At 46.0% G+C, this 17,500-nt stretch overlaps 1 protein-coding gene across 1 annotated transcript in view; it reads right to left on the reverse strand.

Moving 5' to 3' along the window:
- LOC135094889 (cell adhesion molecule Dscam2-like) overlaps positions 1-17,500 on the reverse strand; it is a gene marked incomplete at its 5' end in the record, with an annotated part of 40,758 nt that overhangs the window by 10,800 nt on the left and 12,458 nt on the right. Inside the window, 27 exon segments of the mRNA XM_063995365.1 lie at positions 229-349; positions 736-884; positions 1,391-1,547; positions 2,118-2,257; positions 2,518-2,670; positions 4,442-4,510; positions 4,589-4,765; positions 6,140-6,286; positions 6,465-6,603; positions 7,000-7,169; positions 7,495-7,662; positions 7,809-7,940; positions 8,396-8,544; positions 8,667-8,814; positions 9,391-9,610; positions 9,612-9,619; positions 10,132-10,266; positions 10,485-10,663; positions 10,904-11,012; positions 11,559-11,720; positions 12,869-12,992; positions 13,428-13,566; positions 13,838-13,982; positions 14,189-14,316; positions 15,240-15,381; positions 16,181-16,359; positions 16,865-16,985. Of these exon segments, the coding sequence (XP_063851435.1) occupies positions 229-349; positions 736-884; positions 1,391-1,547; positions 2,118-2,257; positions 2,518-2,670; positions 4,442-4,510; positions 4,589-4,765; positions 6,140-6,286; positions 6,465-6,603; positions 7,000-7,169; positions 7,495-7,662; positions 7,809-7,940; positions 8,396-8,544; positions 8,667-8,814; positions 9,391-9,610; positions 9,612-9,619; positions 10,132-10,266; positions 10,485-10,663; positions 10,904-11,012; positions 11,559-11,720; positions 12,869-12,992; positions 13,428-13,566; positions 13,838-13,982; positions 14,189-14,316; positions 15,240-15,381; positions 16,181-16,359; positions 16,865-16,985 (3,810 nt within the window).

Genomic DNA, 17,500 nt, shown 5'->3' on the forward strand with positions numbered 1-17,500 from the left:
CAACTACCTCCCATCACCCACCACACACACAAACACCTGAAAACATCCAAACCCCTTTAAAAACATGAAAACATCCCTGAAAACACCCTAAACATATCTGAACACACACTAAACACTAAAACACTGTAAACACCTTTAAAAACACCCTCAAAAACACAAAAACACACCCTACAACACCCCATCAGCCGTCACATCCTTCAGGGAATCCTCAGTCACCCTAAGACTCACCCTGGACCGTCAGAAGATAGGAGATGGTGCTTTTGCCATGTGTGTTGGTGGCTGAGCATGTCAGGTTTCCCGCATCAGTCTTCTGCACATCACGGATGAGGAGGGACCCGTTTGGACGAACCTGTGTGGTGTTTGGTGTTTGGTTATTAGTGATGGGATGGGTGTGGGGTGTTTGTGTTTGTTTTGGATGTGTTTTTGTTTGTTTTTATATTGTTTTTTTTCTTTTTTGATGAAATATAAACAAAGAACCAGCTTCATTTAATCCAACATAAACAAAACCAACTTCATTTAAAACCTAACCCAACCAAATTCATTAACCTAACTTTATTCAAGCTTACATAAACAAACCTAACTTCACTTGAGCTTAATGTAAACAAAACACACTTCTTTTAACCCAACAGCCCCTCACACAATCCCCCACCACCCTAACACCCCAACCCAAACCACCCTTACATATCTTTATTCTGTCCGAGACCAACCCACACCCCACAACACACAATCCCGCACCTGTATTCTGTCCGAGGTGACAATCTTTTTGCCGTTAAGTCTCCAGCTGATGTCAGGAGGTGGCTCCCCAACTGAGTGGCACTGCAGTCTGACATCCTCCTTCCATGCCACCTCCAGGGGTCCGCCGAAGGAAGCTATCTGGGCCGGCACTGGAGGAGGAGGTAAGGTGGGTGAGTGCTGTGTTAATCTGTGTCCTTGGGTGCTCTGGTGTCTTATGTTGCCTGGTTATAGTTTATGAGTGGTCTACTGTGAGTTATGTTAAGTATAAGTTAAATTAGGTGTGTGTTAAGTGTAAGTTAGGTGTGAGTTAAGTGTGTGGTCTAGTGTGAGAGAGAGAGAGAGAGAGAGAGAGAGAGAGAGAGAGAGAGAGAGAGAGAGAGAGAGAGAGAGAGAGAGAGAGAGAGAGAGAGAGAGAGAGAGAGAGAGAGAGAGAGAGAGAGAGAGAGAGAGAGAGAGAAAATGGACAGAAAACCAGGAAAAATTAAACAGAAAAACAGAGACTGAGAAAAAGACAAAGAGGCAGAGAAAAGACAAAAAGACAGAAAACAGGAAGAAGAAAAAAAAAAAAAAAAAAAAAAAAAAAAAAAAAAAAAAAAATACTGATAAAATACAAACACATATAGAACAACACCTTCACCCTTCACCCTCCACGCACCCTTGGCAGTTGGCTTCACAAGTATGCTCTCGGTGGGCGGCCCTTCCCCGCGCTGTGTGGACGCGGAGACCCAGAATTCATAAGTTTCTCGGCTGCTGACGCCCTCTGCCACGTAGGACGTCTCCCCAGGGCCAAGTGTGCGGGCCGGCAGCTCCCTCTGTGGCCGGGGGAGGAGGTGAGGGTGAGACAGGTGTAGGTGTGAGGCAGGAGTGGCAGTGTGAGACATATTGGGAGTGAAGTAACATACAAGTAATTTATAGTGAGTTTCTGAATATCAAACAGGAATACTGATACTCATCCTGCCACACTGTTATAGGTAAAATTATTCATAGTACGCTACACCTATATATATACACACACACACACACACACACACACACACACACACACACACACACAGGGATTGCCACGTGTAGGCCTGATGACTTTTTTGCAGTTATATGTTACAGGCCAGTATTCCGACACTGCTCTCTCACCACAACTACCTTCAAAGGCCACAGAGATGATTAGCCAAGTTCTCAAGACCATTTCTCCAGCTAACAATGAAGAAATCTTGTTAATCTGTCACTAGAACCTTATCCTTAAAAAAACCCACATAACTTCAATAAGAGCCTTTGAAGAGTAGTGGAAGAGGTGTAGTGTGGAAGTGCTTGAGAATACAGTCCAAACTCTTACGATCACACTCTCACACTCTCACCAAGCTCTTCTGTTTTTCACACACACTCACCCTGTTCTGGTCGGCAGTGATGGCCATGTAGAGAGTGTGTTTCGTGAGGACTCCATTAGCTTTAGCTGGGGCAAGCCAAGCCACCAGGATGGTCGTGGGGGAGCTGACCACTGCCTTGATGCCTGCAGGACTCTCCGGGACTGTGTGGGCAGAAGAGAGGTGTGACTAGGTGGAGGAGAGATTGTGTGGAGAGACTGTATGAGGGAGAGAAATGTGATTGGGTGGAGAATGTGTGGGGGAGAGAATGACTGGGTGGAGAAGAGAGACAAAACACACCCAAACACACACACACATACCCTAACTCAGTTCTACACACACCCAAACACACTCAAGCGCTCCACACACACCCAAACTCACTTCCACACAAAACACACACACACACACACCTATACACCCTTACCATCTTGCAGAGTGCGACAGAAGACAGGGGAGGAGGGCACCCCGTCACCGGCACTGGTGTAGGCGAGAACACTGATGCTATAGTTCGTGTACTTCTCCAGATTGAATATATTGGTGCTCTCTGCTGCCGTTTCTCCTTGGAGCTCCTCATCTGCTGGGGGTGAAGCAGGGCAAGGTTAGACAGAGGGTTGGTGGTGGGGGAGTTAGTGGTGAGTTTTGCGTAGGGAGGGTTTGGTCTGTGTTTGTGTGTGTGTGTGTGTGTGTGTGTGTGTGTGTGTGTGTGTGTGTGTGTGTGTGTGTGTGTGTGTGTGTGTGTGTGTGTGTGTGTGTGTGTGTGTGTGTGTGTGTGTGTGTGTGTGTGTGTGTGTGTTTTAAGGGTGTTTTTAAGGTAAGGAGAGGAGAGGATGGGTTGGTTAGTGTGTGTATGTGTGTATTTGTGTGTGTGTTTTTCATGGAATCTTAGGGTCATAACTCAAGTGCATGCACACACACACACACACACACACACACACACACACACACACACACACACACACACACACACACACACACACACACATGACTCTCTCTCTGCATCTCTCAATCTCTCTGTATCTTACACACACACACACACACACACACACACACACACACACACACACACACACACACACACACACACACACACACACACACACACACACACAAACCTCTCTCTATCAACCAATCTGTAGCTCCCTGTCTGTCTCTCACATACTCCCACCCTCTTGTGCCCCTCCCAGCTGCCCCCACACCCCCACACACACAGACACACACAGGCCCTGGCAAGAGAACCCCAGCCTTTCTACAGCCGAGGGACCAGCACTCTCACAGCCAGGCCGGGCTAGCAGGGCTGGTGCATGCTGGCTGCCTCCATGCATGCTTGGCTGGCAGGGACCAAAACAAAGCCTTTTAGGGAAGTTTATGCCAAGTTCCTCACATAATCTGGGTTCTTAAACTTACATTGTGGGATGACTGCTTAAATATTGTGGTTAGTCTTTTGGTATATAGTTTTGCACATAAGTTATTTTCTGTATATTTAACTTTTTTTTTCTCTCTCTTTAAGTTGTAGGATCTTTGGATGTTTTAGTTTTGAAAGATAGAAAGACATTCAGTGAGTAAGTTAGTATAAAGAATACATTTACAAACTTAATTTTGATTTGTGCCGCTAACTTTCTTGCCATACTTAAAGGCACCACAAGCTCTAGAATGCATTTATATATTCAATTTCAATCCAGCCTAAGCTCCTTGTCTTCCTTGGATGGACAATAAGCTCAGAGAAAGACATTTACAACCTCAATTTTGCTCCCTTACTCAGCTTAGGCAGACAATGAACAACATATTCATAAACTATTTTCAGTCCACATTGCTAACTTCCCCATCATTCTCAAAGGCACAAGTTCTGAGAAACTCAATGCTGATTACTAGTTTCTCATCTTGCTCAAAGGCACAGGTTCTCAGGAAGGCAATCATTAAGGCAGCCATGAAACAGCCCCATTCACTGTATATATGTCCTGACAAACACAATTATAAACCAAATTTTGACCAATGTTAACCTTCTAATCTTACTAAAAAGGTACAGGTTCTCAGGAAGACAATCATTGAGCCAGCCATGAAAGCCATGTATACAGGTTCTGAGAAATACAATCATAAACCCAACTTTGGTCTATATCCTTAACTTTCCCATGCAATTCAGAGGCATTGGCTTGAAGAAACACAGCAAGTGAGACAACATGAGAGTCTTGGCATCAACCCCTTCAGGAAGCAAAGAAAGAGAAGAGCAGGAGGAAGGGAAGGAAGAGGATGAGAAGGAGGGCAAGGATGAGGAGGTGAGGGAAGATGACAGCAGTTTGACCACACACTCTCTCTCTCTCTCTCTCTCTCTGCTGGACACACACAACCCTCACCTTTGCTCTTATACAGCGGCAATACCACCGCTTTCTTCCACTCCCCTGGGACCACTCCGTCCATCCAGACTTTCAGAAACAAGAGAACACACATTAAAAAACACACACTGAAAAATAAAAAGGCACCAAATTAAAAACGCAACAAACAAACGGACACAGGCACACTGGGGGAACACTCGGCATCCTCCACTGCTTCTCCGGGTGGTGGGTGACTCGCGGCTGGGGTATGAGGGTATGGGGGATGAGGGGTAAGGCAGGGATGCTTCTCCTCCTCCTCCTCCTCCTCCTCCTGCGCCAGCCAGTCGACCGAGACAGACAGCATTCCTATATTCCAAAGGGTGACTATATCAAGGTGCTAAGACTAAGCTTAAAAATACATGAAAAATACAATAAAATTCTACTGTACATACTATTCCTCCTTTTGTATGGGTAGATGTGTCATATAGGTTTAACTGCAAGGTGATATTGGTCCTGTGTTGAGCCAGGACATGCCAAGCCAAGCCACAAGCCAGTTAGGTTGTAGTGTTCATTCTGGTATGTGTGTTGTGCTGGGTCTGTCTTGAGTCCTCTTCCTGCCTTGCCCCTGTGATGATCTCTATAACTCATCATTTCCACCTCTACTTTCACCTCTATCTCTCTGTTTTCATGATAGTTCAGCACACAGAATACCAGTTATCAATATCTTCCATAGCCTCGCCTAGCTTAACCTCACTGATCCTCTCAGCACAGTTTACCTTGCACAAAAGCTCAACTCCAAAATTCCTGGGATGTAGTAAGGTGGTTCACAAGTTTATCTCTTCCCACCAAGGCCTGATGGGGCTAAGAGTGTGTGAGTGTGTAAGTGTGTGTGTGTGTGTGTATGGGTGTGGTGCCTTATCTGGGCCGCCCCACGTGGGATTGCCAGCTTGGCGTATAGTGGGTAGATGAATGGTGTGGCTAATGGGCAGAGGTGGCTTGAGTTGAGTTACTGCAGTTTAATTGGTTATATGACACATCCTGGTAAGATACACAAGGTTCTGGAGGCATGGATAACTTAATGGGTAACTTAAGAATACATAAACTTATTCAAGGGTTGGACTGGTGTGTTAGTGTACGTGTGTGTGTGTGTGTGTATTTCACTTGGATTAAGTTTATTTGTCACTTTTTTTTTTTCTAATGCCAAACTTTTTTTTCTCTTTCTTTTTTACTTTCCATTTCATAAAGTTGCCTTCCTCCACACACCTGTCTCCCCTTGGCTTGCATCTGTCACTGTGTCCCCTTGGTGTGTGTGTGTGTGTGTGTGTGTGTGTAGCGCACCATAGTTCTGTAGAGTAACAGAGCACAACACAACACTGGGCTGACACATGCACAAGGAACCTGACAGAAAAAAAAAGACACTTACTGTAAAAAAATAAATAAATATAGATAAATAAAATAAATAAATAAACAAAAAATAAAATAAACAATGAAACCAAAAAAAAAAAACTAAAAAAAGGGAGAGAGGAAGCAGATAGATCAATATAAACGAAAGAACCATGCATCGAGAACCACAGGAATAGCTAACAGAAGTAGAAGAGCAAGGAAACAGCAGAAAGCAAGGCAGAAAGCAGGGGAGAAAGCAGAATGACAAAAAATGAGGGTGCATGAATGAGGCAGACAGACCCAGAAGGATGCAGTGAGTGAGGGACCAAAACAAAGGAACATCTAAACCCCCCTCACCTGAGTATTCTGAGGCCGGAGTATAGAGGATGCGATACCCCTTAATGAGTCCGTTCTGGCCGCGGAGAGGAGGGGGACGCCAGGCCACCGAGATGCTCTGGGGGGACGTGGCCTCGCAGCGGATTGTCTCTGGAGGAAGGCTTGGCACTGTGGGAAGTTAGGCTAGGTTAGATTAGCCAAAAAAAAACAAAAAAAAACAAGAAACATCAATGGAAAACAATCCAGAAAAACGTAAAAAAGAGAAACCCACGTGAAAAATTACGAACCAAATGTCAAAAATTAAAAAATATCACCACCACTATCACCAGCACCACCACTGCCTTACCGTCCTCCTCAGTGGTAGCAATGACGGGAGGGGACAGTGGACCGGCCCCCCTGTTGTTGAAGGCCTGCACCACCACCTCATACCTGGTGTACTGCTGCAGCCCCGTCAGAGTGGAGCTCCCTCCGTACGCTGACCCGACCTGTGAAGTTTGGGTTAGGTTAGGTAAGTTTTTTTTATATATTTATCTTTTTTTAATATAGGAGGGTCACTGGCTAAAGGAAATAAAGAGAAACAAAATAATAATCACACTGAGTTTATGTTTGGTTAGATTTGGTGAGGTGAAATGAGGTGAAGTGAGGTGATGTTAGGTTACATTAGGTTAGGTGGTGTTGGGGAGAGGGAAGATGGGTGAGGATGTATGGGTGTACAAAGGGTGATTTTTGAGGGGTTCTATGGTTCTACTCTCTCTCTCTCTCTCTCTCTCTCTCACCTCAACAACCTAAAAGCTGCGATAAGAGAAATAAACAAACACAGAAATGAAAAACACCAAAACTATCTTTTAATCTTATGCACTCTCTCTCTCTCTCTCTCTCACCTCAACGGTCTGGAAGTTGTAGTCGGAGGCGAGTGCATGAGTGCGGTAGCCAACGTAGTACCCCAGAATATTGCCATTCCAGAGGTCACGCGCAGGGGGCTCCCAGGTCACCCGCAGCGAGGTGGAGGACTCTGGGGTCACCCGAACGTCCAGAGGGGGTCCCGATGGCTCTGTTGGGGGGCATAGGGGAATGGGGAATGGGGGAATGGGGGAGGATAAGGAGGAGAAAGGTTGGTTAGGTTTGGGTTTTGTTCATTCTGTTGTTGTTGTTGTTGTGTGTGTGTTGTTGTTTTATTTTTTTCTGTGGTTTATTTGTATTCCCATCTGTATCTAAACACACCTAAAACACACACACACACACACACACACACACACACACACACACACACACACACACACACACACACACACACACAAACACACACACATACACACAAAAGACCTAAAACACACCATAACACATCCAAACTCACTTCTATACCCACCCACACCCACCTTCTTCATCCGTGGCTGCCTGGATGACTTCAGAAGGTGTTCCGAGGCCAAGGGTGTTCTGTGCCGTCACCCGCAAGTGGTAGGCTGTGGCGGGTGTCAGCTCGTGGATGACTCCCTCCGTCTGGTCACCCGGGACATTCAGCCGCTCTGGTACACCTGGCCATGGTTCTGTTGGGTGATTGGGTGAGGTTATGTTAGGTCTCTCTCTCTCTCTCTCTCTCTCTCTCTCTCTCTCTCTCTCTCTCTCTCATAACTCACTCATCCTGTCTCTCTCTCTTTCTTCCTCTCCCTGTCACCTTTCATCCGTCACCCACCTGAGGCCAGCTTGTATTGGATGAGGTAGTTTTGGATGGGTGCATTGCCACTGTAAGGAGCCATCCAGGACAGCTTCACCCGCCGGCTGTGAGTCTCCACCACTCTCAGGTTCTTGGGCTGCTCTGGTTCCTCTGTTGGGTGAAGGAGTGGGTGAATGGGTGGAGGGGTGAGTGGATGAGGGAGTGAGAGAATGAAAGGAAGGATTGGAGTGGGTGTGTGGGTGGGTGAAGGAATGGGTGAGTGGTGGATGAAGGAATGGGGGAGTAAATGAGTGGATGATGGCAGAAAAGAAAGGGATGGTGAGTGGATGAGTGGGTGGATGATGGGATTGGTGGGTTGGATGAATGGGTGACTGATTAAGTGAATGAGTGGATGCATGGATGAATAGGTGATGGCATGGAAGGATGGATGGAGAAAGTAGGGAAGTAAGAGATGGATGAACGAGGGAAGGAAAGATACAGAACAAAAACAGAAAAAAAAAAAAAAAAAGAAGAAAAAAGCTAAACAAAAAGCAAAAAATCCTCAATCACATTACATAATTAACTCAGCATCCCCGCCCCCCCCCCCCCCCCTCTCTCTCTCTCACCCTGCACAATGAGTTCAATGTTCCTGGTGTCCCTCCCAAAGGCGTTGGCGGCATGGCAGGTGTAGGTGGCTGAGTGGGAGCGGGCAGCTGAGGTCAGAGTCAGCTTGGAGGCAAACCCTTCATCACTGGTCTCCTCCCGCACTTCCACTCTGCAGCAAAACCGATGGATAGATAAATAAATAAATGGATAGATAAATAAATAAATGGATAAATAGGTAAATAAGTAAATAAATATATACACACAAACATACACACACTTCAATGGACGCACCTCGGATCGGCATGTGGATCGAGCCGCCTGCCATCCACAGACCAGAGGATGTCAATGGGCCGGTCCCCCCTGGCTGGGCAGCGCAGCACAGCAGTCTGACCCAGGCGGACTACCACACGTCCCATCTTCTCCGGGAAGTGTGCTGGGGCTGTGTGTGGGAGCTTAGGTTAGATTAGGTTAGGTGGAGTGTCACAATTAAGACAAAGTGAAGGAGGTGGACTGGAGTGATTTAATGGTTTGGGACACCCGAGATATTAGAGGACATGGATGGAGGCTGAAGAGGGATGCTTGCAGAGATGTCAACAAGCATAATTTTCTATATAGAGGTATAGATGTAAGGAACAGTCTGGATAAGGAGATGTTAAAATGGTAGGAGATTGTAAAGAGTGTTTTCAAGATTTTTTTCATGGTTCCAGCAATAGTTTAACAGCCTGCAGTGGAAGTTATTGGGGTTCTCCAAGGTTTAACAGGCTGCAGTGGAAGTTATTGGGTTTTTCAATAGATTAACAGGCTGCAGTGGAGGTTATTGGGGTTTTCAAGAGTGTGTTCATGGTTCCAGTGGTAGTTTAACAACCTGCAGTGGAAGTTATTGGGATTCTCAAGGATATATGAATTCAAAAGTACGTTGGATAATTACAGTTAGGAAAACAAGACTGTACCAGTTTAACTCCTCTCCCATATGTCACACACACACACACACACACACACACACACACACACTTACCATTCACTGTCAGATACACGACCTTGCTGAGTCCCGCGCCAATACCATTCCTGGCCTGACACAAGTATTTCCCCTCCATGGCCTTCTGTACATTGCGGAACACCACCGACCCATTGTCAAACACCTCCACGTGGGCTCCATAGTGCAGCTCTTGGTACCCCCCCCCTCCGCCGCCCCACACCACCACCACCGCCACCACTGCCCACCATGAGACTGCTTCCCTCGTCATCTGAAGGGGTGGAGGGTGGTTATTTGGGTCTGTGTGTGTGTGTTTGTGTGTTTTGGATGGATCTGGATTTTTTTTTTAATTCTAGGTGTTTTTTATATTATTATTTGGATGTTTTTTTATAAGTACAAAACATCCTATTTGCTTCAAAACTATACTGTCTTTATTCAATCACTTATTCATTTTTTTTCCTAGTAGTGTTTTTGTCTTTTTTCAATTTCAAACACTACCACACAACATCCTATTCACTTCAAAACTGTACTGTCTTTATTCAGTCACTTATTCAATCACTTATTCATCTTTTTTTTCCTAAGTGTGTTTTTGTAATTTTTCGTGTATTTTTAAAAATTTCAAACACTACCACACCTACTTCTGTGATGGCTTCATTATCTACCATTGATTCATTTATTTAATCATTTATTTTCACCTATCCATATTAAAGACCATTTATATCAACTATCCTCTGCTGGAAGTGCTGTCTTTTTGTTTGTATTACTATTTACTCATTTATTTACTTTGCGGTGTACCTGTGATGGCTTTCTTCCAGGTGACCGTGGGGGTGGGATAGCCGTCCGCCTGGCAGTTGAGTGTCACCGTGCTGCCCTGTGCTGCCCCGCTGTCCTGGGGCTCCGTCACCCAGTGTGGCGGTACTGTTGGGTTAGGTTAGGTTAGACTCAGATCACAAGGAGTCTCTGTTTGCCTGTGTGTTCTGTACCTTCTATAATTCTTTTTGTATGTTTATGTGTATGTTAGGTTATGTTAGGTTAGGCTGCAGAGGTCACAAGAAGGAGGATACTGGCACTTCTAGTCTGCCTGTGTTCTGTATCTTCTATCTATCTGTTTGTGTGTGTGTATGTGTGTGCCGTACCATTGACAGTGAGACGTGTGGTGTAGTGCCTCTCTGCCGCGGCGTTGGAGGCCACACAGGTGTACTCTCCGTTGTGGCGTGAGGAGATGCGGTCGATGACAAGCTGGGTCTGGTAGTCGTCCAGCAGCCGTGTGGTAATGCCGTCATAGGTGGGAACTGTGCCCCCGTCCTTCTCCCACCTGTGTGTGTGAAGGGAGACACAGAGATGGAGAGATGAGGTAGAGAGATGGAGATAAGATAATGAAGGATAAATAAAACAAAGAAAATAATCACAACAAAGACAAGTGAAGAAAAATCTCTCTCTCTCTCTTTCTCTCTCTGGTTTCTTATTTGTTACATTTTTCACTTTTTTTATGCAATCAGTATATCTCTTATCATTTACGCTTGCAGTCTATCCTCTTTTTCTTTCTCCTTCTCACCTGAAGTTAACAGGCAAGTCCCCCTCCAGAATCTGACAGGTGAGTGAGGCGCGGTTGCCCTCACTCAAGATGTTGTTGGCGAAAGAAAACGGCATGATCTTGGGAGGCACTGAAACAAAGAAATAATTAAAGAAAAAGGAAAGAAAGAATGAAGCTTGTATCAATTAGAGCACTCGCTTCAATTAGGGTTGCTGTATTTGTTCCCTTCTTTGCCCTATGTTTCCAAGTGTTTTCAAGGCTCCAGTGATAGTTAAATAGGCTGCAGTGGTAGTTATTGGGGCTCTCAAAGGTTCAACAGGCTGGAGCGAAAGTTATTGGGTTTTTCAGGGATGTTTTCATGGTTCCAGTGATAGTTTAACAGGATGCAGTGAAAATTATTAGGGTTTTCAAGGATATTTTCATGGTTCCAGTGATAGTTTAACAGGCTCCAGTGGAATTTTTTTACAACACCCTTGTTATGTCCACTGCACTACTTCAATACCTCCATATCAAACCCTCTCTTAAAATACCCACTCTTAAAATCTTAACCTATCCTGATTACTGACCCTGAGAATTTGGCTTACATCACTCTTGTTGTCCTCTGTACCACTGCAAGACCCTACTCACCCAGTCCCCTGTTACCCCACTCTGCCACCCTCCCCACGCCTGCACACACCTGTAACAGTGACGGTGACATCCCTGGAGGCAGAGTGGCCGTGCCTGTTCACTGCTCGACAAGTGTAGCGGCCACCATCAGTGTCGCGGTGTGTCTGGCTCACCACTAGTGTCCCATTGTCAAACACTCGCTGCCGGATGTCTGTGGGGAGCACCCGGCCATCTGTGGGGGGAGGTGAGGGGGGAGAGGGGTTATGCTGAGTGGTGGAAGGGGAGTTGGTGTCAAGGAAGAGGATTAGTAGACAAGAAAGAGGATTAGCAGGCAGGAAAGAGGATTAATAAACAGAAATAAAGGATTAGCAACACAATAATGAGATTTAGCTAACTATGAGGGGAAGGAAAAGAAGAATAGGGGTTGGGATTAACTGTAGAAGAGTTTAGCTGAGGAAAGGTGATTAGAGAACAGTGAAAGGAGTTAGCAAAGAGAAACAGTATATAAGAAAGATAATTAGAGGAGTTAGAAAAGAGAAAAGGTAGACAGAGAAGGAAATTAGAGTCAGCAGAGAGAAACAGGTAAGATAATTCGAGAGGTTAGCAAAGGGAAAAATAGCAGATAAGAAAGAAAATTAACTTATCTCCAGCCACAAGGAAAGAGTGGAAAGGAATGAAAAGAAAAAGACATTAGGAGGAGGAAAACAAAAGGGAAAGAAGACGAGAGGAAAGATTTAAAGAAGGCGAAAGATGGAGTGTTTGGCCAGAGAGAGAGAGAGAGAGAGAGAGAGAGAGAGAGAGAGAGAGAGAGAGAGAGAGAGAGAGAGAGAGAGAGAGAGAGAGAGAGTAATTATTGGGAGAGGAAAGCCAGGTAGTGTATTCTGAATTATGAAAGGCTTGACCTAACCTGTCGCGCTTCACCTGCAGAATTATACATCTCTCTCTCTCTCTCTCTCTCTCTCTCTCTCTCTCTCTCTCTCTCTCTCTCTCTCTCTCTCTCTCTCTCTCTCTCCCTCTGGCAGCTGATAGGTGTTTACTTATTCAGTGTGTGTGTGTGTGTGTGTGTGTGTGTGTGTGTGTGTGTGTGTGTGTGTGTGTGTGTGTGTGTGTGTGTGTGTGTGTGTGTGTGTGAGTGTGTGTGTGTGTGAGTGTGTGTGTATGTGTGTGTGTGTGTGGAGGGTGAATAGTAGCAATAGTAGTAGTAGTAGTAGTAGTAATAGTAGTAGTAGTAGTAGTAGTAGTAGTAGTAGTAGTAGTAGTAGTAGTAGTAGTAGTAGAAATGACAGATAAATAAGCCTAGTTTACCCTCTCTCTCTCTCTCTCTCTCTCTCTCTCTCTCTCTCTCTCTCTCTCCAACCCTTCCCCCACCCACACACTCACCCTTCTCCCAGGTAATCTTGTCAATGGGGTAGCCTGCCACAGGACACTTCACCCGGAGGCCTGACCCCGCCACGGCTGACACCCGACGCATGGGCCTGATGAAGGGCAGCCCGTACACATTCACCTGCAGGAGGGAGACACAGGGGAGGAAATAGATAGGTTGGTAAATAGATAGATAGACAGATAGATAGATAGGAAGATAGAGATAGGTAAGTATATAGATAGAAGAGTAAATAGGAAGGTAAACAGATAGATAGATAGATAGACAAGTGAATAGATAAATACTGCACATAAATGTAGTAATAGAATGATAATTGTACCTTGGTAGAATTATTACTGTACCTTAATGAAATAATCAGCATACCTTGGCAGAAATTATTGTACTTTGATAGAATTATTATCATTCCTCGACAGAATTATTATCATAACTTAGCAGAATAATCATCGTACCTTGGTGGAGTTATCACTGTACCTTGGCAGAAGAATTATCATCATACCTTAGCAGAAATCATTGTACCTTGCCAGAAATTATCGTACCTTGGCGGAAAAATCATCGTACCTTGGCGGAGTGGCTGACCTCCCCCACAGTGTTGGAGGCGGAGCAGGTGTACTCTCCCCCATCCTCCACCCGTACATTGGTGATGTTGACATGTGAGATAACGTCATCGTGCACGGTGACATACTGACCCACCAGGAACCTGTCGGCGGGGTGGGGGGAGGGTTAGGTTAGGTTACGTTAGGTTAGGTTAGGTTACGTTAGGTTAAGTTAGGTTAGGTTAAGTGTAGATGGGTGAAGTGACGTTAGCACCCCATCCCTCCTCACCCCCCAATCTCTCTCCCACACTACTGCCCCTCATCCCTATCATCCCCATCATCCCACCCCATCCCTCCATCTCTCCCACACTACTTCCCCTCACTCCCACATCACCACCAGCCCCACCACCTCCCTTCCACCCCCTGCCCCCTCACCTCTCGTTCTCTGGCAGTGGGAAGCCGTCCAGGGTCCACTTGAACTGAGGCGGAGGGTTCCCAGTTGCCACACACTTCAGACTGACTGATGGCCCTGGCTGTAATGTCTGCTCCTGGAACCTGTAGTGCAGCTCTGGCGACGAGTCTGTGGGAGGAGGAGGAAGGGGTGTGGAAAGAAGAAGAAGAAGAAGAAGAAGAAGAAGAAGAAGAAGAAGAAGAAGAAGAAGAAGGAAGAGGAAGAGGAGGAGGAGGAGGAGGAGGGGGAGGTTTCATAATTAGTCACATAAAAAAAGGATAAAAAGTGGAAGAAAAAACATATGAATAAAATTAGGTACTCTCTCTCTCTCTTACCGCCGAGGGCCAGGTGCGCCGCGGCCTGCACGTTCTCATGGCGGGCAGACACAACACATTGGTACATGGCGCGGTCCTCCTTCCCGACCTTGCTGATCCGGAGAACCTCGCGTGGTGATGTCACGAACCTATAGGGAAAGAGAGGGTGTGCTAGCAGGTGGGAGTAGTAGTAGTAGTAGTAGTAGTAGTAGTAGTAGTAGTAGTAGTAGTAGTAGTAGTAGTAGTAGTAGTAGTAATGTTACGTAACTGAAGGTTCCTTACCTGTGTGGATTCACTCGGTCACGGACGCTACTCCAAGACGCGTCACTTATTGTCAGGACATCGCTATACATCACAGTACCTGACTTGCCAAAATCACATGAGTCTGGTGTCCAGGGGCCTCACGGATTCACTCAGCTTTTACTCATTAATGGGCAGGCAAAGGCGGGGTTTTTCTCTAATGTTTCGAGGCTACAAGCACTAGCAGACTCAGCTTGCTGCGCGCACGCGGCGACCTCAGTCACTCGTCTCAAATAATAGCAATGTATAATTTACACACACACACACACACACACACACACACACACACACACACACACACACACACACACACAACTTCCCTAGCTAATACAGGTAAAACTTTATGCTAACTCATACACTGATGCACCCTCACAACAATACTACTATGCCTCATTCACAAACTAAACATGACAATTTGGTACACATGCTGTCAGCATCTCCCTGGCTGTCGCTTCTACAAACTCTACGGCCCAAACACATGCAGTCTACGAATAACAGTAAAATTATGTTAATAATGATAAGGAATGCTGCTGCTGCTACTACTACTACTACTACTACTACTACTAGCTATCAAATAATAATACTATTATTACCACCATTATCGCCCCCCCCTCTCTCTCTCTCCCATTTTCACTCACGTATCCGTCTCTCCTCACATCCCCTCTCTCATTCATCCCATTCACATTCCCCATCACCCATCACCACTTACCCACCCACCCTCCCCTCACTCCTCTCCACTCACTCATCTTCCACATCCCTCTCCCACACTCACCTTCCATCGGGGGGCAGGGCTTTCCCGTTCCGTAGCCAGGTGAGGGAGGTGATGGGGTGGCCCTGCACCACGCATCGCAACTCAGCTGTCTTGCCCATGTCCACCACCAGACGGCGCGGCGACACGTGCACGCTGAGGGGCTCTGTGGGTGCAGGGATCAGCTGACACGTGTACGGTTAGCTAAAAGAATGAAAAAAATCGGAAACAATGTAGATATAAAGACGAAGTGAATCTAAGTGAAGAAAAATGAAGAGAATGCAGTGATTACAAGATATAAACGTGAAGAAAATTAAGAGAATACAGAAACAAACCTAGAAGTGTAGAGAGAGAGAGAGAGAGAGAGAGAGAGAGAGAGAGAGAGAGAGAGAGAGAGAGAGAAAACGATAGGAAAGTGCCGTTGAAAAGGCAGCACCTTCTGCCTATCAACAACAGCAATAACAACAAGAGCTAACACGTGTATGGAGCGACTAACCTTCATACAACCTTGTACAATTTCTCCATCCTCCTACACACACACACACACACACACACACACACACACACTAATACATGCACGCTAGGAGGCTGTGTGTGTGTGTGTGTGTGTGTGTGTGTGTGTGTGTGTGTGTGTGTGTGTGTGTGTGTGTGTGTGTGTGTATTTGCTAACACGTGGATAGATTAACTCACACACATACAAATTAATTAATACATGTATGGATCGAGTATAATAACCAACTTTTATAATCTCATCACCTCACTCACTCACTTGCTCATTCACACAAATACACTCACACACTCATTCACTCACTCACTCATTCACTCACACACTCATTCACTCACTCACTCATAAACAATAATAAAAAAAGAAAGAAAAGGAGGAAAACTGACTTGTACACTTTATTTTAGCACCTCATCATCTCACCATCTAACTCATTCACCCACACACTCACCCACTCACTCACCCGTCACTCGCAAGGTCGCCTCCACTGTGTCATGGCCCACACTGTTATTCACGAAGCACATATATCGCCCTTGGTCCGCCACGCCCACACCTGTGATGACCAGCAGCCCGCCCACTTGGCTGTACCGCGACGAGCCCCCCACCACGCCAGCCATCACGCTCTCCCCAAGCCGCACCCACCTTGGGGAGATAAATGGGAGATGGGGTGAAACATGGCGGAGGAAGTGTGTGTGTGTGTGTGTGTGTGTGTGTGTGTGTGTGTGTGTGTGTGTGTGTGTGTGTGTGTGTGTGTGTTTAGAGAGAGAGAGAGAGAGAGAGAGAGAGAGAGAGAGAGAGAGAGAGAGAGAGAGAGAGAGAGAGAGAGAGAGAGAGAGAGAGAGAGAGAGAGAGAATAACATAAAAATAAGCAGAAATACAAATACGATTAAAGAAAGCGTGTCTGGGTGTGTGTATGGATGTATGTATGTATGTTTAGATGTATGTCCATGTATGTGTGTGTACGTATGTATGAATATATGTACGTATGTGATGATGCATGTACGTTTGTGTGAGTGGGCGAGTGTGTGTGGAGGTGGATGCATGTGCGTGAGCGTGTGTGTGTGTGTGTGTGTGTGTGTGTGTGTGTGTGTGTGTGTGTGTGTGTGTGTACGGATGTATGCATACGTGCGTGGGCGTGTATACGTACTTGTAAGTGGGCGTGGGGTGGCTCTGGGCGGCGCAGGGGAGGACCGCCCACTGTCCCGCACGCACCTCGACCGTCACTCTCTTGTCCACACTGAGACGCGGAGCCACATTACCGTGAGGCTCTGTGACGGAGGAGGAGGAGGAGGAGGAGGAGGAGGAGGAGGAGGAGGAGGAGGAGGAAAGAAATAAGAAACAAGAAAAGAGGTCGAGGGATAGCAAGACGAGGAGGAGGAGGAGGAGGAGGAGGAGGAGGAGGAGGAGGAGGAGGAGGAGGAGGAGGAGGAGGAGGGGAAGGAATTATAACCGGGAAGAAAATAGGAAGACAGATAGAAGAAGAGGAACAGAATGAAGAAAGATGAGGAGCAAGAGGAGTAAGAGGGAAGGGGGAGAAGGAGGAAGAAGAAGAAGAAGGAAGAGGAGAAAGACACAAGAAAGATGAGAATAAGTAGAACACAATGAAAGAGAGAGAGAGAGAGAGAGAGAGAGAGAGAGAGAGAGAGAGAGAGAGAGAGAGAGAGAGAGAGAGAGAGAGAGAGTTAATATATTTCTATACTCAAACCACCTCACTTATCCAGCACACTTATAAACACATCATCTACTTAACAAGGCTTCCCTGACTAGAACAGCAGTACTTAAC

This window comes from Scylla paramamosain, chromosome 47 (genome assembly GCF_035594125.1).
Source record: "Scylla paramamosain isolate STU-SP2022 chromosome 47, ASM3559412v1, whole genome shotgun sequence".
NCBI classification, from domain to species: domain Eukaryota; kingdom Metazoa; phylum Arthropoda; class Malacostraca; order Decapoda; family Portunidae; genus Scylla; species Scylla paramamosain.